Here is a 23,734-nt window from a genome sequence, read left to right on the forward strand (position 1 = left end):
ATATTTCATTCTTTCTCATTGCCATGTAGTACTCCATTGTGTATATAAACCACAATTTCTTTATCCATTCATCAGTTGATGGACATTTAGGCTCTTTCCATAATTTGGCTATTGTTGAGAGTGCTGCTATAAACATTGGGGTACAAGTGCCCCTATGCATCAGCACTCCTGTATCCCTTGGGTAAATTCCTAGCAGTGCTATTGCTGGGTAAGTCATGTTTTTCAATGATTTTTCCATTTTATCTAAATTTTCAAACTTATTGTCATAAGATCGTTTGTATAATAGCTTCCTTGAATACTCTGTAGGGCTTTTCATCCTCAATATTGGCTATTTGTGTTTTCTGTCTCTTTTTTGTTAATCATTCTTCTTAGAAATCATCAATGTTATGTCTTTTAAAACAACCAAATTTTTGCTTCATTAATTTTCTATTTTATTTCTGCTTTATTTTTATTGTCTCTCGTAGTCTATTCTTATCTTGATTATTTTCTTCCTTTTAGTTTCTTTAGGTTCAGTCAGTGGTTCTTTTTCTAACTTCTTGAAATAGATCATAGGGCATTAACTCTCAACTTTTCTTTTGCACAGTGTGTGCATTTAAAGCTCTAAATTTCCTTCAAATCACTATTTTAGCTACATCCTAGTTTATGTTGTTATGCCATATTCTTATCCCATCAGCTTAAATTTATGTTTATTTCTTCTTTGGTCTGGAGGTTCTCAGAAAAGTTCTAATCATGTTGAGATTTTATAGTTATATTTTATATTATTGATTTTTAGCTTAATCTCACTATGTCAGAAGACATACTTTGATGACCTTAGTCCTTTGAAATTTGTTGATACTTTCTATGTTCACCAACCCAGGAGCCCCTGGATCCTGTACTTTAGAGATTTTTATGGAGGCTTTTTTCACATAGGCATGATTGATTATTAATTTATTTTCCAGTCCCTTCCCTGTCTCTGGAGGATCAGGGGTAGAACTGTAAGTTCCAAGCTCTGGTCACAGCTTGGTCTCTCTAATGACCAGCCATCCTCCAGGAGCTCACCAAGAGTCACCTCATTAGAACAAAAGGTGCTCCTATCACCAGAAGTTTCAAGGGACTTAGAAACTACTCAGGAATGACAACAGTTTCGGGATCTCTGTGTCAGGAACTGGAGTCAAAGACCAGATATGGGTGGGAATGGGGGACAGAGACCAAATTATGTATTTCTTCTTAGCTCACACTATCCTATATTAAATAGCCAATTATCTTTTAAAGAAATTAAATTTACCATTCCAGAAATGGCTCTTCATAGAGCCATTCTAAGCCATTCATGGGTCTTCATTCCATGTGCTATATTCCTTCTGCTACAGAACTTCTTTTAACATTTTTTAATTGTATATCTTCTAACAGCAAATTATCCTAGCTTTTCTTTTTCTGGAAAAAAAAAAGCCTTTATTTTTTTCTTCATTTTGAATGGATCATTTCACTGGATATAAAATTACAAATTGACTTTTCTTTCAACATTTTAATGATCTTTCATTGTCTCTTAGTCTATTTAGATTCCAATGAGATGCCCATGGACATTCTTAACTTAGTTTCTCTGTGGGTAATATATCAGTTTTCTTTGTCTGCTTTTAAGATTTTATCTGCATCTCTGGTTTTCAGCAATTTTATTAGCATGAGCCTTGCTATGATTTTCTTTATGTTGACCTTGCTTATGGTTTATTGAGCTTCTTGGAACTGTGGATTTACAACTTGCATTAAATTTGTGTGGTTTTCAACAATATTACATCAATGACTTTTTCCATTTCTATCTCCTGCTATCTCCTTCTGGCACTCCATCCATATGTATTTTAGACCCCTTAATATTATCTCACAGATCACTGAGGTTCAGTTTTTCAGTCTGTTTTTTTCTCTGTGTTTCATTTTGGATGGTTTCTACTGCTGTAATTTAATTTCACCATTTTCCTCTGCAATATTTAACCTACTATTAAGCTAATCCAGTGAAAGTTTCATTTTAGATTTTATATTTTTCATCTTTTTAAAAACAGTTTATTTATTTTGAGAGAGAACACAAGTGGGGGAGGGGCAGAAAGAGAGGGGGACAGAGGATCTGAACCAGGCTCTGTGCTGACAGCAGAGAGCCCAATGTGGGGCTCAAACTCACAAACCATGAGATCGTGACCTCAGCCAAGGTCAGATGCTTAACCAACTGAGCCACCCGGGCACCCCTATATTTTTCATCGGTGTAGGTTCCATTTGGTTCGTTTTTCTATATTTTTTACTTCCTAATTCTACTCATGCTGTCTTTTTAAATTCTTGAGCGCATTTATAATAGCTGTTTTTAAATCCTTGTCTGCTAATTCCATTTATTTCTGAGTCTGCTTTTGTTAACTGATTTTTCTCTTGATGATCAGCTTATTGTCCTGCTCTTGTACATATACTTCCTGGCTGCTAGATATTGTGACTATTACATTGTAGAGTGTCTAGACTTTGTTTCTTCACTTAAAGAATGTTAAATAGGCAGTAAAAATATTTGGTAGGCGGTAGTGTAACTTGAAGATCAAGTTGTTTCTTTCAAGGTTGTTTTTTGTAAGCTTGTTTGGGTGAGTTTATAATAACCTTTACTCTAGGGCTAATTTATCCCTGTTACTAAAGTATGACTCTTCTGTGGCCTCTACTCTAATGCCACTAAAGTTTTTTCTACCCTTGCTGGGTGGAACTTGAGTATTTCCCAATCCTGTAAAAAGCTTTTGAGATTATTTAGCCTATAATTCCCAGCAGTTATTGGCCCAGCCTCATGCAGTTTCTCTCTATGGATCTAAAGTTTATTATTAAGCAATAGACTCAAGGAGACTTCTGTGCTTGTTCCTGAAGTGCCTTTTCTGCATAGCTCTCTACGGTTGTCTCCCCCACACATTCCAGCTGCCTCGACTCACTCAAACTCTGGTCTCTGTCTTTTCAACTCAGTGAACCTGCTATGCGCTGTTTAGGCTCTTCCTACCTACACTGTGGTCTGGAAAGTGCCTCTAGGCAGGGAGGTACTGAGATTGTACGGCTTCATTTGCTTCTGTTCTTACCTTTATCACAGTCCTGCGCTGTTGTCCGATGTCTGGAAATAGCTGCTTCATATATCTTGACCCGACTTTCAGTGCTTTGCAGTTGGAGATCAATCCCAGAATCAGCCCCTCCATTATAGAGTGAGCAATGCTGCCAGGTTTTGTTAACTTTGCCCTGGAAAAGTTAACTCCTGGAGTCAATGGTTCTGTGGTAGAAGCGGGGAAAGGGGAAGAGATTTAGAGGCAACTATATAACTTTTTTTTTAAATGTTTATTTATTTTGAGAGAGAGAGAGAGACCCACATTCTTGACAGTCATTATGAGTATGTAAATCCCTGGAGAGGAAGGAGCCCATGTCTTTAGTCTTGGTATTTCCAGCAGTGTAGCTTAGCGCTGTTCCTGCATAGTACCATGTTTATTGGTTTTGTCAAGCTCAGCTATTGAGTTGAACATGTCATGGATAACATGTGGCTTACTCCTCCTCATGTAATAAACATATATTGGGCACCTATTATGACCCAGATCCTATGACCCAGAGTCGTCCAGAGGATTGCGTCCCAGTTCCTGGCTTTGGGAGCTCAGCCGAGTGGAGTCAGTGAAGCAGACAGGCATTTGTAGTACAGGATGATGAATGCTTTGATAGGCATATGTCCAGAGGACTCTGACGGCACCCAAGGAGGAACCTAGCCCTGTGTGGAGGGTTGTGCAAAGTTTGGAGGTAGCAGAGGTGACCATAGAACTTTACATAACATTTGCCAGAAGTTTAAGAAATGCGTTACATTGAGAAATATTTTCCTCTCAATTTCAAAAGAAAATCCAATGGCCCTATAACATTTAGTTTTGAAAGTTTCTACTTTAGGCTACAATAGTTCTATAAAATGAAGGCTAATCAGGCAGTTTTGTTAATATTGCAGTATTGTTGATTTGGATCGACGATCATGATGAGGCAGAGTTGCTGCCATTGCTGACGATGACGACAAGATTTATTTAGGCACCGCTAATGAACCAGGCACTGGGTCAGGCTCTTTTCATTGATTACCTTTACTCATCCACTACAGTGCTGCAGGTTAGAAGTTGTGAGTTCCAGAAGCTCAGGGAGGTGAAGTTAGGGCCTCAGGCTCCCACACTTAGAAGTGAATACCCCGTGACTACTTTACTCAGTGGTAATTGAGTGGCTGGAACTGGAGGACAATCTGAGCTCACCACTAAGGGTGCCTCCTTCTGTTACTATGACGTCCTCTGAAGCTCTCTTTACCTGAGCTCTCGCATCTGGCAAACTGAAATGGAAAACAGTGAACTCCTTCCCCAGAGAGTCTGTGCTGTTGTATAGATGGTTTGCATTATTTTGCTTTGAATAACAGCATATGTAAATGTGCTCCTGGTGGTTAAAATTACCCTTGTTTTTTTGTTTGTTTGTTTGTTTGTTTTTTGTTTTTTTTTAAATGTGGCCTCTTCCACTGGGGTAAATAGTTGAAAATTATGGGGAGGAAAGGACAGGCTGGAGAGAATGCTAGTCACATGGAATTGCTTCTCCTTCCCCCTCCCCACCCAACACATACTTCTATTCAGATAGAAGCTGCCACGGCAGAGTAAAGATTCCTACATTTCCCAGCACGGAGTCCTCGCTGGTTCTGAGAGTCAGTGTCCAGAGTGGGTGCATGCAGACAGACATTACTATCAACTCTGCATCAGGATGTGCAAGGGCAGATGTTCTCGCTGAGAAGAATAAAAGCCTCCTGTGGCACCTGGAAGACTTCACCACACACGGTCCCCAGCCAGATCACAAAGAGATTAGTGAACACGGGGCCCTTTGCCGCCTCTCACCATCCACCTCTTGTTCAGAGATTCGCATATCTCCTCGCCTTCAGCTCTCCCGTGGGCCCTGCATTGTTGCGCCCTCCCTATCTTACAGTGCCTTTCCTGGCATTTGAATCATCACTTCGATGATGTGATAATATCTGCAAGTTGGGAAAATAAAAGTGGCATTTGTTTAGCCATAATTAATGAAATATTTATGTTGCATGAGACTATGTGATAAAACCTTAGGCTTAGAGTCCTTTTGCTTCTGATTACATTTGGGATTTTTTTTTTCTATGACCAGACATTCTGACGCCAGCTCTTTTACACTGAGCAGATGTCATGTAGTAAAAATGGGTGCCAGATGCTGTGAGCCACAGAAGGGCGATTTGTTTAAGAGCTGGCTCCGACTTTTTTGCATTCAATTACTCTGCAGAACGAACCTTACACGAGCATTTAGGTAACTCAGCTAACTTCAGACAAGGATTTTAATAATAGATTTCATCTCTGAATGCATTCTAAGCAACACACCATATAAATGGTGTTTAAGGAATTAATTGATTTCTGCATAATACCTTTTTTTTTTTTAATATGAGAGAGCTGCAAAGCTCTTGGCAGGGACCCAGAAATGTAATTAACGTGGAGGGCCAAATTTCCAGTTGCCCTTAGGTACTGCCTCCTCCTGCTCACGGCAGGTGCAGTGAGGGAAGGACAGGGAGGAAGGGGGTGAGGGGAAGAAGGGAGGAGGGAGAAGCAGCTTTGGGTTGGGAAGCAGCAAAGAAGCTGAGAGTTCAGTGAGTTCTTCTGTTCCCATTTCAGGTCCCAAACACACCCCTATCCGAGTGCAGGTGACAGGGGCCGCCTCTTCTACCTCTTCCACTGGCTCCTCCTCTGGAGACGAAGAGTTTCATCCCCAGCCTTCGCTGCAGTCAAAGGTAACAAAACTTGGCAAACTAAGAAGGGCCTTTGGCTTATGGGGGCCACTCGCCATCTCGATTCCAGACCCAATGTGGTCTCCAGCTGCAGTGGTTTCGTTAGGGGATCGCGTTTCCTTGCATCTGACAGCAACCGCTTTTTACCTGGAACACCCCAAGAATTATCTTTTCTTTTTTTAATTTTAACTTTTAGGAGCTTGCCTTTCTTAGAGACTCCAGCTGGCAGAAAAAAAAAAAAACCAGACATATTTACTTAAAATCATTTGGTGACTGCAGCTCTTAAAGTGGGTTTAATATGTGGTCCAACAAGCAAACCATCGAAAAAATTACAACAAGCAGATGCATATTTCCCTGGGGGAAACACAGCTTCATTTAAGAAGCACTAGAGGCAGATTGCATGGAAAATGTTATGTTGATTCTAATCAGAAATATGAAATGGACCATGCAGTTGCATGTAGACATGGATCTCCAAGGGTCCCTGCTGTGGAAGGGGCTAGCTGCGTGCCGGCTGGGGACATGGCCGTCCTTCTCTTTGCTTAATGAACAGATATCTGGGAAACACTTTAAACAATTCCCATACTCATAGATTTAGAAGTACAAGCATGGCTATAGGTCCTTAAATGTGTCTGTATGTCACATACGTGAAGACACATCCCACGACCAAATCTCACTGTTCTTTGCTTTATCCACTGGGGCTGGCACCTTCTCCCTGGGGCTGGCGCATGAATGGTTGGACCTAAGATGCTTTCCAGGAGAACAGAGAAGCAGTTCACTGTACTAACACTGTTTATTTTTTGGAGCAGTGGGGATCTGAGGAGAAAGGGAGAGAACCACATTTATTTACTTAGACTCAACTTTTCCATATCTGGCATTAGGAGCTTTGGCATCATCTGAAGTCACTCAGGGGTTCCAGCCCCTCCATGGCCCAGCTTAGAGCAAGTCAGGAGGGGAGCCAGGACAGGGCATGAGTGGGGTGAGGGGAAGAGAGGGAGAGACAGAGGGGAAAGAGGTGAGAGGGAGTGGGGGAGGGAATGCAAAGGAGAGAGACTATGTAGGGCTTTCTCCTTTCTAACTCGGGGCATCTCTGATTAGTTCAGTACTCAACACAAATGAATTTGGTGTTATGTTGATTTCTGCGGTTTCTTTACTGTCCCTGTCTCATCCCTTTAAGTGGCCCTGAGTTAAGTCTGTATTCAAGTGAATACAGACATTCATCAGCCGTTCTAACAGCCATTCCAGCACTCACGGAGAACAGAAGAATGGAATGGTCCAAACACATCGAATAGCAAGACCATGAGATCCCAGGCAAGCCTTGCAAGTAGCTCCTTGTCCTCCTGCTGGCCCAGAACAGAGCCTGTCAGCACTTAAGCCTACACTGTGGAAAAGCTTGCCTGCTTCACCTGGCTTCCGACCACTCTTACAGGGAGGGAAGGCGGCCAAAAGGTTCTTTACTACTTCCCAAGGGCTCACTCTGAAGGAACAAGGGTTTCCCCCTCCGCTCTGGTTTCTTTATCTCTTCTCTCCCACACAGGTGTGTCCCTGGCCACTTGGCACGGAGCCCGCGTCAGCTCAAGTGAAACTTTGCACAGGAAACTGGACACGGGATGTGCACACTCCACCCCTTCTCTTTCCTTCGGCCCTCCCCTCCCCCTGTCCTCCCAGACCCATGCCTGGACCTGGGAGAGTGGGGCAGGCAGCCGGTCCTTGGTCCTGCCAGACCTCTCCCTTTCTCTGTCCTCTGTCTTTTCCTTCCTCGCCTTTTTAGAAAATATTTTTTAATTTTTTTTTTCAACGTTTATTTATTTTTGGGACAGAGAGAGACAGAGCATGAATGGGGGAGGGGCAGAGAGAGAGGGAGACACAGAATCAGAAGTAGGCTCCAGGCTCTGAGCCATCAGCCCAGAGCCCGACGCGGGGCTCGAACTCACGGACCGCAAGATCGTGACCTGGCTGAAGTCGGACGCTCAACCGACTGCGCCACCCAGGCGCCCCTAGAAAATATTTTTAAAGTTTATTTATTTTGAGAGAGAGAACAGGGGAGGAGCAGACAGAGGGGGAGCAAGAGAGAGAATCCCAACCAGACCCCACACCGTCAGCACAGAGCCCAATGCGGGGCTTGATCCCACAAACCCGCAAGACCATGACCTGAGCTGAAATCAAGAGTCAGACACTCAACCGACTGAGTCACCCAAGCACCCTGCCCCAAGCTTCTTTTTCCTTTTCTCTCTGTGCTGTCATTGCCACTATTGAGGATATAAGGACTGTGCCTGGCACATCAGATGGCTATATGAGCATTTGTTAATAAATCATCCTTCTTTTCTATGTCAACATGTTTTAATAAAAGATGGTAATGGCTTTCTTTCCTTCTCCAGGTTCTGTTTTGCTAACTCTTGATAAAGCAGTAAGGGTTTGGCTCCGCTGCTTGGAAAGGGTTAAGAAGCTGTCAAGGCATCCCCCCCCCACTCTGAAATTAAATGATCTTAATTTAGGGGGGGGGAGCTTTGACATTTCTCTAAGGCAGGGGTCTTCGATGTCCCTGCACATTATTGGGCACAGGAAAAGCAGTATAGACCAGATGAAAATGTGGATATTGGATTCAGGATCCCTGGGCTTAACTCCTGGCTCTACCAATTACTAATTGTGCCATCTTGGGCAAGTTACTTAACTCCAAGATTTGATTGCCTTATCCATAATGTAAGTGTAATTTGAGGAATAAGAGATACGTGAAGTAATTAGTATAATACCTGCCACATAGCACTTAGGACGTGCTGGGGTTTATTATGTAAATTAATATAATGGAAGCTCCAGAGATACTTGTGAGTCTTTGTATAGGTCGAGTTAGACAATCTCTGGATAACACCTACGAATGATCTCTACCTTGCCCCTCCACCCTACCCTTTCCAGAAAGGTCCTGGCTGCTTAATGGTGAGGTTCCCCCATCCCAGTGGCCCAGACCCTCTGTTCAGACTGATGGACAGTAAATCTGGAAGCTATCTCGTAGAAATAGAGATGATCTGATATGGAACAAGTTTGAGTTCTGAGAACTAAAATTTCCTTCCAAGGATGAAGAGGAAGATCCTAAGGAGATTCTAGAAAAGGATTCTAGATCCTAAGGAGAATTCTAGAAAAAGGAAATTTCATCATAAATGTTTTCACTGATGATCTGTAGACACTCTGAAGCCTCAAAGCTGGCTGTCCTGAGGAGTGTGATGTTCCATGTCCATAGAATGGGTGACTGAATAACCAGGATCCACATGGCCCTGGAAGCACACACGCTTTTTAGGCATAATCCCTGACCTCTGTCGTGGAACTGGATTCCTCTGGCAGTTTCTGGGGCCTGTTAGGTCTATTCTTCCCTTGTGGATTTAATCCCTTTCAGGGGCAAACATTCAGTTCAACCTGAATGCCCAGGAACCAGGATAGCTGTAATAAATTTTTAATTCCATATTTGTTTCTGCCAGCATTAAAAAGAAATTGTTAGCATGCTCTAACCTTTATCCTAATATGTAGAAAGTAGATGAGTATGCTCAGAGAAGACGAACTCATAGTGAAACTAGTCCAGTTTAAACATTTACTTTGTGTGTATAGGATATGTATGTATATCCATATACATATATATGTGTGTGTTATATATACAGGCACACATGTATGAAAAATGCATTGATTTTAGTAAATTATAATCATGCCAATTTATAAGATGATAATCTAATAGCCATGCCACTGAATAATAAAAATCATGGTTGGGATGAGCACTGGGTGTTGTATGGAAACCAATTTGACAATAGATTACATATAAAATAAATTAATAAAATAAAATAAAACAAAATAAAAATCATGGTATTTACTGAGTACTTATCCCATATCTTTTTAAAGACATTCTCTCAATTAATTCTTTTTTGTTTGTTCGTTTATTTTTGAAGAGGGCGTGAGTCGGGGAGGGGCAGAGAGAGAGAGAGGGAGAGAGCAGGCTCCATTCCATCATCACAGAGCCTAACACAGGGCTCGAGCCCATGAACCGTGAGATCATGACCTGAACCGAAGTCAAGAGTCAGATACTCAACTGACTGAGCCAGCCAGGCACCTCCCTCCATTAATCCTTATAACGTCCCCACCAGGTGGGCACTAAATCATTTCCTTCGCTCTGAAGAGGGCACTGAAGTTCAGAAAGTTGTGTGCCATGCTGAAACTTACACAGCTCAGCTGGGATTTGATGCCAGCTTTGTAGGGTGCCTGGGCCCAGCGCTCAGCCAGCATTCTGCTGTTTCCCAGCCGAAAGTGTCTCCTCTGCTTTCCAGTATGTGGAGCTGGCCACACCATTACTTCTCCTTCCGCTGGTGTTTAAAACCTAAGAGTGACACCATCAAAATCCAGACATCTATTTTCCATACATGGATTTTGAGTGCTCTTGATTTTACAAGCCTAGGCACACACAAAACCCAGTGACGTTAATGACATATTTGCACAAGCAAAGTGAAGTGGGGAAGGGAAGCAATCTTCTGCCTGCCTCAATCCAAGAAACACTCGCATTTGGATTATTTAGATACCTTCCTCTATTCCCAGGCTCAATTGGGCAAGGTAGACCCAACCTAAGGACTGTTTAAAATTATTAAATGCTTTTCATGGTGTGTGTGTGTGTGTGTGTGTGTGTGTGTGTGTGTGTGTGTGTGTTTCCCTCTCAGGCTCATCCTTCTTGGGCCTGTGGTAGCACCTGTATAGAGTATAATTTTTCTGTTATTCTTTTCCTCAAGGGAGCCAAGTGAATTCTCTATAAAGCCACTCCCGCCTACATATGCACATATACACCCCCTCCAACACACACACACACACACACACACACACACCAGTTTCCCAATCTGGCACCTCCTAGCCTTTAATAATTTTAAAATTATTAAAATGAAGTGAAATTTAAAATTCAGCTTCTTATTCATGCTAGTCTCATTTCAGATATCCAATAGCCACATGTGGCTAGTGGCTTCCATATTTTAGACAGCACAGACATAGATAGTCCATGATTGCTGGAAATTCTATCAGAACATCGTTGGTCTAGAAGCTAAGCAGGGGTTCTGTTGGAAAAAGTAGAAGCCTGTGTCATTATTTTGAAAATTTCAATCCCATTTTTCTTGAATATATTTTTTCTTCTCTATTTTGTTTTTTCAGGAGAGGGAGACACTTAGAAGAAGGAAGCTGGAGAACGCAATAAAACAAATGGTTAAGCAAGAAGAATTGAAAAGACTTCATAAAGCTCAGGTCAGAATACAAACTTAACATGAGTGAGTGATCCTGGGGACTGGGACCAGGTAATTGGATTGGGAAGCCCTTTGGGAGTCTGTATTGTATTGGGGGAGATGGGCTGGGGAAAAGGTCAGTCTCTCTTCTCTGAGTGACCAGATTTGTGGCCATTCTAAAAATCCTAACTCAATGCTTTGTTGGACTCTGAGGCCCGGAGAGCCCAGGAGTTGAGCTGGCCCCTCCCAGCTGCCTTTCTATCTGCAAACATGTGTCCTGCAAAGTGAGCCTGGAATGACAGGCGACCCATGGCCTTGGGAACCATCCCAAGCCCTGACTACCACATTGCAGGGACTTAGTTTTGTCCCCTGGGAGGATACAACCTTCCCCTGACTTCCTGACTGTGTCCCTGCTGACCTGACCACTATTAGGAGCTGTCTTTACTCCAAGGTTCGTCAAAAACATGAGCATCCAACATTCCAATATAGATTTCCTCATTTGATTGTTAGTTCTAAACATTCCTGCCCAAATTGGTCTGCCCACTTCTGTCACAGACAGCCAAAGGAAGCAGGAAGTCAAGCATTCTCTATCTCCCTGAGGACCCCAGACTTAGCCTTGAAGAACAGTGGGGTTTTAGGACAGAAGGACTTAGAATGACCACTCGTATTCATGCAGTGTACCCTTATATTCCTTTCTGCAGTTATTCCCTCTGGCCATATAGTTCTGTCGAGGAAGGAAGTCACATTCCTTCACCCTTCAGAGTGACTGACAAGGGAGCTACTCCTGTCACCTAGCGGACAGGGAAAGTCCCTACAAAGTCTCTGTCCACTCCCAACTTCTGAAACAGGTTTCCTTGAAACATTGTAACTTTCCCTTGTGAAAACAAGGTAAGTCTCTATGATATGGATTGGCCGACCCAGCAACCCCCTCCTTGTGTTCTCCCTCCAGACGGTAGGTGGTGATAAGAACCATGACGCCTCTGGAGTCCCCATCTGCTAGCGCTCACAGCAGCCCTTGTTAGTCTCCAAGATTTTCACCCTTGGTTTCCAAACAACAACCGCTGCTGTAGTCCGTTCAGGCGGCCATAACATCACACAAAATACATGGCCTAAAAAACAGAAATTTATTACTCCCAGTTCTGAAGGCCAGAAGCCCAAGATGGTGGGCCTTCAGGATTGGTTTTTTGTTTGTTTGTTTGTTTTGTTTTGTTTTGTTTTATCGTAGCCTCTCTTCCTGGCCCGGAGACAGCTGCCTTCCTTCTGTGCCCAGGCAGAGAGGGAGATGTCTCTGGTGTCACTGCCTGTTCGCAGAAGGTCACCAGTGCCAACGGCATTAGGGGTCTTATGATCTCATTTAACCTTAATTCCTTCTTTAAAGGAACACAGTCACATTGGGGTTAGGGCTTCAGGACATGAATGTGGGAGGACACAATTCAGACTGTAACAACCACAAAGCCAGAAATGCACTAGAGTCAGTCATAAAGTCATTGAAATGCTTCCCTTCCATTAGCGATTCTACGCCACGCCATTGAGAGACGGATTTATAAAAATATAATTGTCTTTAAAAGAGCGGCAGAGGGCACAAAACCACAGGAGTATTACAGAGAGTTCCCGTCTATTTTAGATTTTAGGTTACACCCCGGGACTTAAACACTCTTAGTCCCCGGCAAGAGGAACCAGGTGGGTACTCAGGCCTGACCCCTGCTCACACCTCTTCACAGGCTCGGAGGCCCTTCAGCGATTGTAGTCTGAATGCAGGGGAGACTGAGAAAATGTGGAGCTCAGGAGGAGTGGGGGTGAGACAGAGCTGCAATGGGGTGGAGGAAGAGGGACACACACCTTCTGCCCGCCCAGACAGCTGCCAGTTCCTTTCATTTACCTATTCTGCCAGGTGCGAAGTCAGTTCTGCCAAGGGCTGTGCCGTCTCGGCAGCATGCTGCTGGAAAGCAGAGAAAATTGATGGAGGGGGGAAATGTATATGGGCAGAGGCTGTCCCTTGATTTTCCTTCCTAATACAGACAGGAGAGAAATAGCTGGTGGGGAAAATAAACGGGTAAAAGCAAACCCAGCCGTGACTCCAGACATTAACTAGGGAGGATGTGAGGTTGTGCCCTAGTGGGATAAACATCTTGGGTCTTGTCTTAATCAGCTGCTAGTAACAGCCTCCATACGCTCCCACGGTAAGAGGCCCCCGGGTGTCAGCCCTGCGGTGCGGTGAAAGAAGGAGCACAATCGATAGCCGAGGACAGGAGTTGGACAAACCGAGCTCGGCGTCTCCTGCTCCAGACAGGCTTCTTGGGAGGTTTCTGCTGGTTCTTGAGAACATGGAAAGCGGCTGTGCGCTCCATTTGCTCCCAGAGCCTCGTCCTACTCTGAGTAGTAGCTGCCGCTCTGTGTATGCCACGACCGTAGTCAGAGTTCAAGGCTCGGAGAGTCTGGGATGCGTGAGAACCGCCCACCTACCCCAGCATCCTCTGCCTGAGAGCACATCTGTGTGGTTGGCCTGGAGAGGACTGTTCTAATGTCTACTCGGGGGCAGATTGAGCTTACGTCCGGCCTCCTTGCTTTATGTGTTCACTCTAAACGAGGGAAACATCAAGATCTAGCGATTTGGGAATTCAGAGGTCGTTACCCAAGGAGGGACATTGCAAGGGATAGGGCCTCTTCTGCTTGAAAACTAAGCGGTAGAGTCAGCCCCCTCATGCGACGCTGCACCTCAAGAGTCCCCATGTGACGTGCAATCCTGACATTGCAGGCCATCCAGAGGCAGCTGGAGGAGGTGGAGGAGCGGCAGAGGGCTTCTGAGATCCAAGGCGTGAGGCTGGAGAAGGCCCTGAGGGGGGAAGCAGGTAGGTGGCCCCGCAGATCCGAGAGGCGGGCCTGGGCCGAGAATGGTGCCGGTCTAACCGAGCCGGCCAAACACTGAGACCTCGTCGCTGTTAACGGCACTGTTAATGTGGGCAGGCGGCGCTGAGGTCACAGCTGCTCCACACTTCCAAAAACAAACTCATGGTCGGATTTGAAATTCCTAGGGCACTGGTCAGCCCATGGGCCTTGTCCCTGGGTTTCTGGCCCATCCGGGCTCCCTTATGCAAGTGTGAATGTTCTTTGCAACCCGGGGCTTATGAGAAACTATTCTGAGATAGTCATGAGAGCTATTTGGGTGTCCAAGCAAAGTGGGGAGCGATTCAAAGCCCGGGCTTGGACTCAAAGTCCTCATCCCTCCCTTTTCTAGCTGTGTACCTTGGGCTGGTCACGTTCTAAACTTTTATGAACTTTCGTTTTCTCCTCTAGAATAGGGATATTTGTGGTTTCCTTTAGAACTGATATAAGGATTAAAGAAGAAATTATATACAAAAAAATACATGTGAAGAGGGGCACCTGGGTGGCTCAGTCAGTTAAGCGTTGTACTTTAATTTCGGTTCAGGTCATGATCTCACGGTTTGTGAGATCGAGCCCCACATCAGGCTCCAGGCTGACAGTACAGAGCCTGCTTGGGATTCTCTCTCTCCCCCTTCTCTCTCTGTCCATCCCCTGCTTGCATTTTCTCTCTCTCTCTCTCTCTCTCAAAAAAAAAAAGTTTAAAAAATTATATATATGAAGATGATAAACTAACATGTTGCCTGGTATAAGAAATGGCAACTCTCCCACCAATAGCTTCAGACCCTTAGATTCAAACAGAATTCATCTGGTGAAGACCTACCCTGGGGGAGACATGAAGACAGTGGGTCTATAACGATGAGTATAGCACAGTTTCTGCCTTTGAGAAGTTCATGGTCCACTGAAGGATGCAGACATGTAAATAAATAAACAGCAATACAGGAGGACAAGTCCTGTGATAGGAACAAGTGTTCGGGGAGGGGGGCATGGGGACACGATCACAGGCTTCCTAACTGATCTTGGGGAGAAGGGCATTCAGGCTAATCACCTGGAAGGGGCATTCCATTACGATGAGACCCAGAGGAGGAATAAGAGTTAACCAGTGAGGTGAGGAGATTGTTCTAGAAGAGGGACATTGCTCCAGGAGACGTGAAGTGCCTCAATGAATAAGGAGACAGCGAAGGAGTCCAAGGTGAGGGATGACTTAAAGACCCCTACATTTTTTGGAAGCCACCCCAGCACCAGTTTTCAGCTAGTGAATTGGAGAGGCCCTTAGAGTTAGTGGGTGGGGGGTGATATCGTCTCCTTTGTTTGGGGGTATGATGTCTTTAGCCTTCTGCATTTCGGGTATAGCCAGACACTGAAAACATATCTCTGCGTGCAGTCGTGTAAACAACATCTTACTTGTTAAACAACATGGCGGAAGTTTAGGCTTTCAGTTCTCTTAAAATTTCAGCTGTTTGAGAGCGATGATATCAGCAGGGGCAGACACAGATTTTGTGAGGCCTGGAGTTTGTGCACAGTCACGCAGGCAAAATTATGAGGGCTGCTCCCACAGCTTTGCAAGGGCTCAGCCAAGTGAGGGTCCCTGCAGTGCAAGCGTTAGCACTTGCGTGCGCGGTTAGCTTGTTTCTGAGTCACAGGGAAACGCTGGAGTCTGACTTTATCCCTCTGAGCCCGGTTTACGAAGTGGGAGTGATCATCAGACCTGTTTCTTGGATTTGTGGCCAGGATGGCCTAAAACAGTTTTTGAGGAAATCCTAGCACAGGACAGATGATCAGTAAGTATTTGTTCCTTTTCTTTCTAAAACACACTGTTCACTTCCTTGCAATGCACACATCCACCCATCAGGAATAGACTTCATGACACAAATAATAACTGTTTCTTGCTTGCAGTGAGAGGCACTGCCTGTCTCTACGGCTGTTTTGGGGACTTGGAGTAAAATGAATTGCCCTTGTTTGACATACCGCCACATTCCCCGTCAAGAAGGCTCTGCGCCGCTCTTTGGGAATCCACAGATTTCAGCAAGAGCCTTAGAAATGAAAAGGATAAACCAAGAAAGCTAGAGCATGTTTCAGTTTGCTAGGGAGGCAGGGTGGCATGGTGGGGAAAAGAGAATTATAGGCATCAAAAAGCCCGTGTTCAAATTCTGCTCTGTTGCATTTATGCTGTGTGGCCTTGGGAGAATCACTTAACCTTTCATGCTGCAGACTCCTTATGCCAAAAATGGAGCTAATAATCCTCACATTCCCAGGTCATTCAGGGCATTGGTGGGCAAATTGCCTCTGAGAGTTTCTACCACACTGCAGGCATTCAAGGGATGCGACCCGATGTCATTTTTACAAAGTATTCTTAAGTATCCATATACACACATACACTGTTAAAGAATTGACTCACTCGGGTCACCTGAGTGGCTCAATCTGGTTAAGCATCCTACTTCAGCTCAGGTCATAATCTCACGGTGGTCTGTGAGTTCAAGCCCCACGTCAAGCTCTGTGCTGATAGCTCAGAGCCTGGAGCCTGCTTCAGATTCTGTGTCTCCCTCTGTCTCTGCCCCTCCCCCACTCACACTCTGTCTCTCTCTGTCTCTGAAAAATGAATAAACATTAAAAAAATTTTTTTTAATTAAAACAACAACAAAAAAGAATTGACTCATCTTTACTGCTTGAGATTTAAATTCTAGAAACCAAATTTTCATGGCTTCTGAAAATCTCCCTCTCCCTCAAGCTTGAAGAGAGGCTATTTTGAACTATCAGCTGAAGAAAGTCAACTTGTGGTGTTTTCAAAGGTGTGTCAGCCCAGCCAGAAGATAGATTCCCTTCATTCCCTTTACATCCTTAGTAATTGAATTCCCCTGTTCAGTTTATGGGCCTTTTCCCCCTTGATTGTCCTTGTGTGGGTGACAGATACAGATCAGCACAGGGCTGGAGGCTGGAAGAGTTAAGTCGAGGAGAGTGGCCCCGAAGGAAACCACATGGAAGATGTGCAAACCAGGCATCAAAATTAATACACTCTAACTTGTAATAACATTTGTGCAGTAATAATATTCCTTTGCAGTTTAATATTCTATTCAGCCCCTTTAAGAGATCGCCCTGGTGCTTAATGAATGACCAATGCTTATTAGGTTAAGTTGTATTTGAGCTGGCCTGTGCTGCTCTGGTTCAAGTGATTTAATGGGAATTATTTAATAGGTATTATTAGGATAATTAGAAAATGATCACAGTTAGGCAATAATATTGAGCTATGAAGGTTGTGAATAACCAAATTTAGAGACAGGCCTGAAAACATGAGTAGTCTGTGACAGTAATGCAAGGCTCCTCTAATAATTACGTGCGCCAGCCTGAAAGGCTCTTTTGTTCCTAGGAGTTATTCATTAGGCGGGCATTGAATTAGAGGAACATGCGGGGGTGCAGGACGGAGGGCAATGATGGCTGATGAGCAAAATGAAGCTTTGATGAGCTCCTAATTGTCGTAACAACAATTCCTTCTTTCTTTCTTCCCAACAGTCAGAAATAAGCTCCCCCACCCGCGGGAAGGGTTGTTCCCCATTTTGTTTTCAAGGAAGGGGAAACAAAGAAAAACGAAAATCCAACAATCCACCCTAGATGACAAGTCATGATGTCCTGTAGGGTGTGTGTTGGGAGGTGGGGAGAAGTGTTATGGATGGATGTCCTTGAGGCATGGATTCCTCTGGTGGTCCTAGGTGCCCAGAGTTAAGGACCAGGATATGCAGGGGCCTGATTGCCCTGGGCTCCACCCCCTATGAGGAAAACAAGCCAAGCATCGCCAGCCCCTTAGATTCTTCTTGGTCAAGGCACCGTTACCTACTGATTTGTTATCAATGAGGTGGTCCATGTTAAGTGCTAAGGCTATGGAGTTTCCCAATTATGCAGGAGACCACCATTCAGATTTAGATGGTGTGGATAACAGAATCTGTGCTTTCTTTCAACGCCTGGAGGCAGGTGAAATCTGATGAAAACTTGAGAGCAGCTTGGAGGGAGAAAAGATTTGTCCCTAGGGGAGGTATATGGGAATTAACTTTGCCCTCACAGTGTTACCAACTTTTGGGGAAGGTTTACCAGCTGGTTGTCTTCATGGAGCTTCTTGCTTTTTTTTTTTTTTTTTTTTTTTTTTATGGCTTCCCTTCACAAAGATGGAGTTTACAAAGAAATAGCCGGATGTGTGAGGCTGCCAGTAGGTGGCAGCAGGAGCACATGTTATGACAAGAGAAATTGCAATGAAAACCTAGCCAGGAAGAGGGAAGTAGTTTGGCTTGCACTCTGTGGTTTTTATCTTGGCTGCTGCTGAGGAACAGAAGGAATAATACTTTCCTTGAAAATATAACAATGAGGTGTCCTTAAAAGAACACAGACACTGGAATCAGACACTTGTGAGTTTGAAGCCCGATGCCATTCATAGAAAATGGCCAAGAGTTAACAAGAGTCCAAAGCCGACGGCTAAGCAAGCAAGGAATTTGGATGGGTTTGCCACAAGTCTATGTGCCGCAAGTGAACAGTGAAATCCAGTCCATCAGAGCACGGGAGTGTTTTGCTCACAGCCCAGCAAACGGCAGGAAGGCAGCATGGTACAAGTTGCCCCGGACCCAAGTGTCACAGAGGGACCTGCTAGGCCTAGATGGTAGCTGTGTACCCAGTGGACTGTGCCACGGCTCAGGAGCTCAGGGGAAGGTACCTGGCAGCCTTTACAGAAAGCACTGAGCACGCCAGCCCCTTTCCCTGGAAGCAAGAAGTTGTGTAGCAGTCATGCTGTGGTATCCTGACCTACTTCTCAGAATCGCCTACTTGGCTGGTTCCAGGAATGTCTCAGGGCTGGAGGATGGTTAGGCCTTGTAGTATGGCACTCCCAGCAAAGACATGCCGGGATGCTCGGGGTCGACTGCATATTGCCTTACTCAGCAAATAAAAATCATCTGCTTATTATGGTGTTCATCTCTGCTTCTGGCCTCCGTGGCCACTCTGTAGAAAGTGAGTGGCCTTACAACAAAGATGGGCCCACTGAGGGTGAGACTGAGATTCTCTTCCTGAAGAAGCCTTGGGTCCACTGCATGGATTCCAGGGGCATGGAGGTCTCAGAGTTATGTGCCCTAGAGCATTGCCTTACACACAAAAATTACCATGAGAGCAGCAAGAAATGCATTTTATATCACAAATTGGTACATGTAAATATATAACTGAAAAATTCATCAGGAAATAATACTGAATTTTGCTATATATAAAAGACTAGTACTTTCTATTCTATCTTACTTTTAATGCTTATTCTGACCCATAAAGTTAATTTTGCAACCCTCAGATTTAAAAAACATCACGGTCATAATGATTTTACCTGGAAAAACATTTGAAACTAGATTACCAAATGGCCGACTCGGCCAGATGCAGAATGCAGTTCCCAAGAAGCACGGAGCAGCAGAACTGTGGACTAGATACTACAAAAGCCCGTTCACCTCAACAAGTATACTTTCAAAAACATTGCCAGGCTCTCTCAAGTAAGTGAGGTAAACCTCTCTGGGCCAAGAAGGACAAGGATGAGAAGAAGAAAAGTATGCTGAAACTTCCATGTGCCAGGAAGGGAGGAAGCATCAAAAAGAAATCCAGGGTTGCCTTGAGGATAAATATCAGTGGTTTTAATGGCTAAGCCTTGGGACTAAAGAAAAGTAGGGAAGCTAACCTCAAAGTATCCTGCATTGTGCCAGTTCTTTTAACTCCCTGGAAAACAAGGATAGATGCTCTGTGAAAGAAACCATGCTTCAGTTTATGCTCTCAGGCTTCAGACAAATTAAGTTCAACAAATCATTAAATGATAATAATAAGTAATCGTCCCAAACACAAGGAAGTAAGCCACTAAGAATGGCAAAAACAAGTTTCAATGGCCAAGAACTTCCACTATATTAATTATTATATACAGAATATACTATGTCTATATGTCAAACATTTACAGAAATAGATTACACATAAAAATGAGCAAGCAAAAACAAAAAACACTACCAAAGTGAACAGACAACACCACCTTCAGCTTGACCAACCATAAGCGCAGTCAAACTTAACATCATAAGCTTCCCGCTGTGATGTACCGAGAAAGACGCATCATCACTTATGCAGCAGAAATGCTCAACCTGAATTTAATAATAAGAATAAAATCCGACAATTGCAGAGTAAGAGACAATCTGCAAAATAACTGGCAAATGTCAATGCCATGAAAAAGGGGAGGGGTGGAATCTAGGAACTGTTCTAGATAAAAGGAGACTAAAGGAACATAACAACTAAATATAATGCTTAATCCTTTAGGTTTAATTTTTGTCAAATAAAAAGTTGAGGGGAAAATGGCTAGGCTTTTTTTTTAAATAATGAAATGAAGAGCCTGGAAATGAAAAATGCATTCATTGAAATTAAAAACTCGATGAATGTACTAAATAGCAGTTTGGACACAGCAGTAGAGAGAATTAGTGAATTGGACAATATATCTGAGGAAATGAACCAGAATGCAGCACAGAGAGAGAAAGAGATGGAAAATATAAAGGCGTAGTTTGTAGCCATAGAAAATAAAATGAGAAGATCTGGTATACGTTCAATTGGAGTCCTGGAAGGAGAGAACAGAGAAAATTGAAGTTGTGTATCATTTGGAGAGGTAATGGATGAGACATGATAGCAAAGCATTTAGAAAGGGTCTGGGGCCCAACGAGTGGTTTATAAGTGTTAGTTTTCTTTTTTCCCAAATGTGTGAAAGACGTGAACCTACAGAGATTCCAGGATACAGAAATCAGGATAAATTTGAAATATGCCCACCCTTACTTCTCACAATGAGTGAAAATGTAGAACATTGAGGACAGAGATGATCTTAAAGTGGACAAAGAGTAAAGATAAGTCACCTTAAAAGGGAACAAAATTTTTACTAACAGCCCTGTTCTCAAAAGCAGTAATGGATGTTACAAAACAGGGAAGTAATAGTATCAAACAGCTGAAAAAAATAACTCTCAAGCTAGAATAGTGTACAGAGAAAAAAAGGTATTTCAAGAATAAGTGCACAATAAAGACGTATTAATTTTTTCTCGAATAGAGTTAACTATGTATAAACAAATTCCTATAGGGGGGAAAAAGATACACAGAAGGACAATCTATAATATGAAAGAAGAAATGGTGAATAAAAAAATAATAAACATGCAAGTAAATCATTGTCAATATAAAATAATATGGATTTTTATTTTCATGTATTTATTTTTAAAGTTTATTTATTTTGAGAGAGAGAGCACAAGTAGGGGAGGGAAAGAGAGACAAATAGAGAGAATCCCAAGCAGGCCCTGTATTGTCAGCATGGAGCCTGAAGCAAAGGCTCGAATTCACGAACTGCAAGATCATGACCTGAGTGGAAGCTGAGTGGGATGCGTAACCGACTGAGCCACGCAGGCACCCCCATATGGATTTTTAAAACATAGAACTGAAGCACTGGACTAAAATAGAGGTTAAGTTTGGAGTTGAATGATTGGAAGTCAAGAGTTCCAGGGCCCTTATGTTGTTTAAAAGAAGGCTAAGATATTAAGTTTAGGCTGTTAAGGTATTAAAAACACCTATTTATGTTTTAAATGTAGTCACCCAAAACAATAGAAGTAAAATGTATAACATCCAAATCTGTGGAGGAAACAAATAATATTAATATTAATATTAATATTAATATTATTTATATTAATTACATATAGTATAATTATATATGTATATTAATATTATTTATAATAAATAATAATCAGCCAAACAAAAATCCCAACTCAATTCTAAATAAAAATAAAAGAGTATTCTAAAAAGATAAAAAGCACAAAGTCAGACGTAGACACAAGTCAAATATGTCAGTAATCATCATGAAAGTTAATGAACAAGACAGTGACATGCTGTTTAGCAAATCTGCATAAAACATTAATACACAAAAAGTTTTAAAGTAAAAGGATGGCAAAATATATGCTAATTAAATGAAGCTGGAGGTAATGCATTGTGTTTAAAATCCTCCATAAAAAAAATACTTAAGAAATGAGAAAAAAACTGGAGGTAATTATATTAAAAGCAGATACAATAGCCTTTAATACCACAGTGATGATTAGGAATAAACAGGGTTGCAGCATAATTTTTAAATGATCAACTTACTAAGAAGATGTCACAGCTTTAAATGTGTATGTGTTGACTCTAGCAGGCTCAAAATGTATAAAACAAAAAATTATAAACTACAGGGAGTAATTTCTGCTACCGTGGCAGGAGATTTTAGTGTATCTTTTAATGATTGTCAAGCAGACAAAATATTAGTACAAATGTGAACAATGTAACTAATAACCTTAATTTAAAAGACATTTGTAAAACCCTGTACCTCCATATTAGAGAATAGTATATTCTTCTCAAGCTCACATGTGATTTATAAAAATTAACTCTATTAGTTGATAAATCTCAGAGAACCTAAATTATACAGACCTCTTTCTTTTAAAAAAAATTTTTTTAATGTTTATTTTTGAGAGAGAGATTGCAAGTGGGGAAGAGATAAATGGAAAGGAGACACAGAATCCCAGGCAGGCTTCAGGCTCTGAGCTGTCAGTACAGAGCCCGACGCAGGGCTCTAACTCATGAACCCCAAGATCATGACCTGAGCTGAAGTCAAACTCCCAACCAACTAAGCCACCCAGATGCCCCTATACAGACCACATTCTAAAGTACAATGTACTTAATTTATAAGTCAATAGCCAACTAATATTTTTTTTTAAACCATGCATCTAGGAAGGTAAAAGATAAATTTCTCATGGATCAAAGAAAAAAATCAAATGGACACTTCTGAAAATACGTGGAAATTTAAAATGTACTAAATATGAAAAGGAAAACCAGTAGATCAAAACTCAGAGGTGCAGTGAAAGTGGTGTTGAGAGGTAGTGCCCTAAATACTCCTTTTAGAAAAGAAGAAAGGCTGAAAATTAATGAGTTAAGTGTCCAACTTAATTTAAAAAAAGAAAAGGAAGCCTAATAAAGAAGATAATAAGCAGAAGTAAATGAAATAGAGAGTCATAACAACATGGAGAGGATCAAGCAAGCCAAATGTTGGTTCTTTGAAAAGACTAATGAAAAACTAGAAGCAATGATATTAAATTGATTTTTAAAATTAAAATAGGGGTGCCTGGCAGGCTCAGTCCATTGAGCATCCAACTCTTGATTTCAGCTCAGGTCATGATCCCAGGGTGGTGACATCAAGCCCCACACTGGGCTCCGTGCTGACAACGCAGAGCCTGCTTGGGCTTCTCCCTCTCCCTCTGCCCCTCCCTCCACTTGCTTGCTCTTGAAAACATAAAATAAAACAGAAGATAGAAATAAATAAATTAGGAATGAGAAGGGCAAACAGAACCACAGATATAGCAGATTCCCCCCAAAATAAAAGAATATAATGAATATTTAATGCAATGCAATTAATTTTAAAATTTGGCAATCTAAGGGTGATTTAACAATCACCACATTAAGAAATGAAAGAGGGAAACCATATGGTCTTTTCAGTATAAGAAGAAAATATCATTTGACAAAATTCAACACTTGGGACAAAAACTTTCAACAAAAAAGGATTAGAACAGGATAGAATGTTCTTAGTTTGAAGAACGTCTTCCAAGATGCTGCAGCAAATACCACTGTTGGATGGTAAAATATTAGTAGCATTTCTTTAAAAATCAGAAATAACAGAAGAAGGCCTACCATTACCTCTTCTATTCAACATTGTACAGGGAACCCTAGCCAGTGCAGTAAGACAAGGAAAAAATGGCATAAGGTTTGGAAAGGAAGAAACAAATTTGTGTTGTTTCTCGATGATAGAATCATCCATGTGAAAAGCACCCCAAAT

At 42.5% G+C, this 23,734-nt stretch overlaps 1 protein-coding gene across 4 annotated transcripts in view; it reads left to right on the forward strand.

Moving 5' to 3' along the window:
* MICAL2 (microtubule associated monooxygenase, calponin and LIM domain containing 2) overlaps positions 1-23,734 on the forward strand; it is a 222,237-nt gene that overhangs the window by 182,838 nt on the left and 15,665 nt on the right. For all 4 annotated transcript variants that reach the window (XM_047823892.1, XM_047823887.1, XM_047823888.1 and 1 more), the window contains 3 exons: positions 5,652-5,767; positions 10,925-11,014; positions 13,748-13,841. In XM_047823892.1, the coding sequence (XP_047679848.1) occupies positions 5,652-5,767; positions 10,925-11,014; positions 13,748-13,841 (300 nt within the window). The remainder of the gene's footprint in view (positions 1-5,651; positions 5,768-10,924; positions 11,015-13,747; positions 13,842-23,734) is intronic.

Source organism: Prionailurus viverrinus, chromosome D1, assembly GCF_022837055.1.
Source record: "Prionailurus viverrinus isolate Anna chromosome D1, UM_Priviv_1.0, whole genome shotgun sequence".
Taxonomy (NCBI): Eukaryota; Metazoa; Chordata; class Mammalia; order Carnivora; family Felidae; genus Prionailurus; species Prionailurus viverrinus.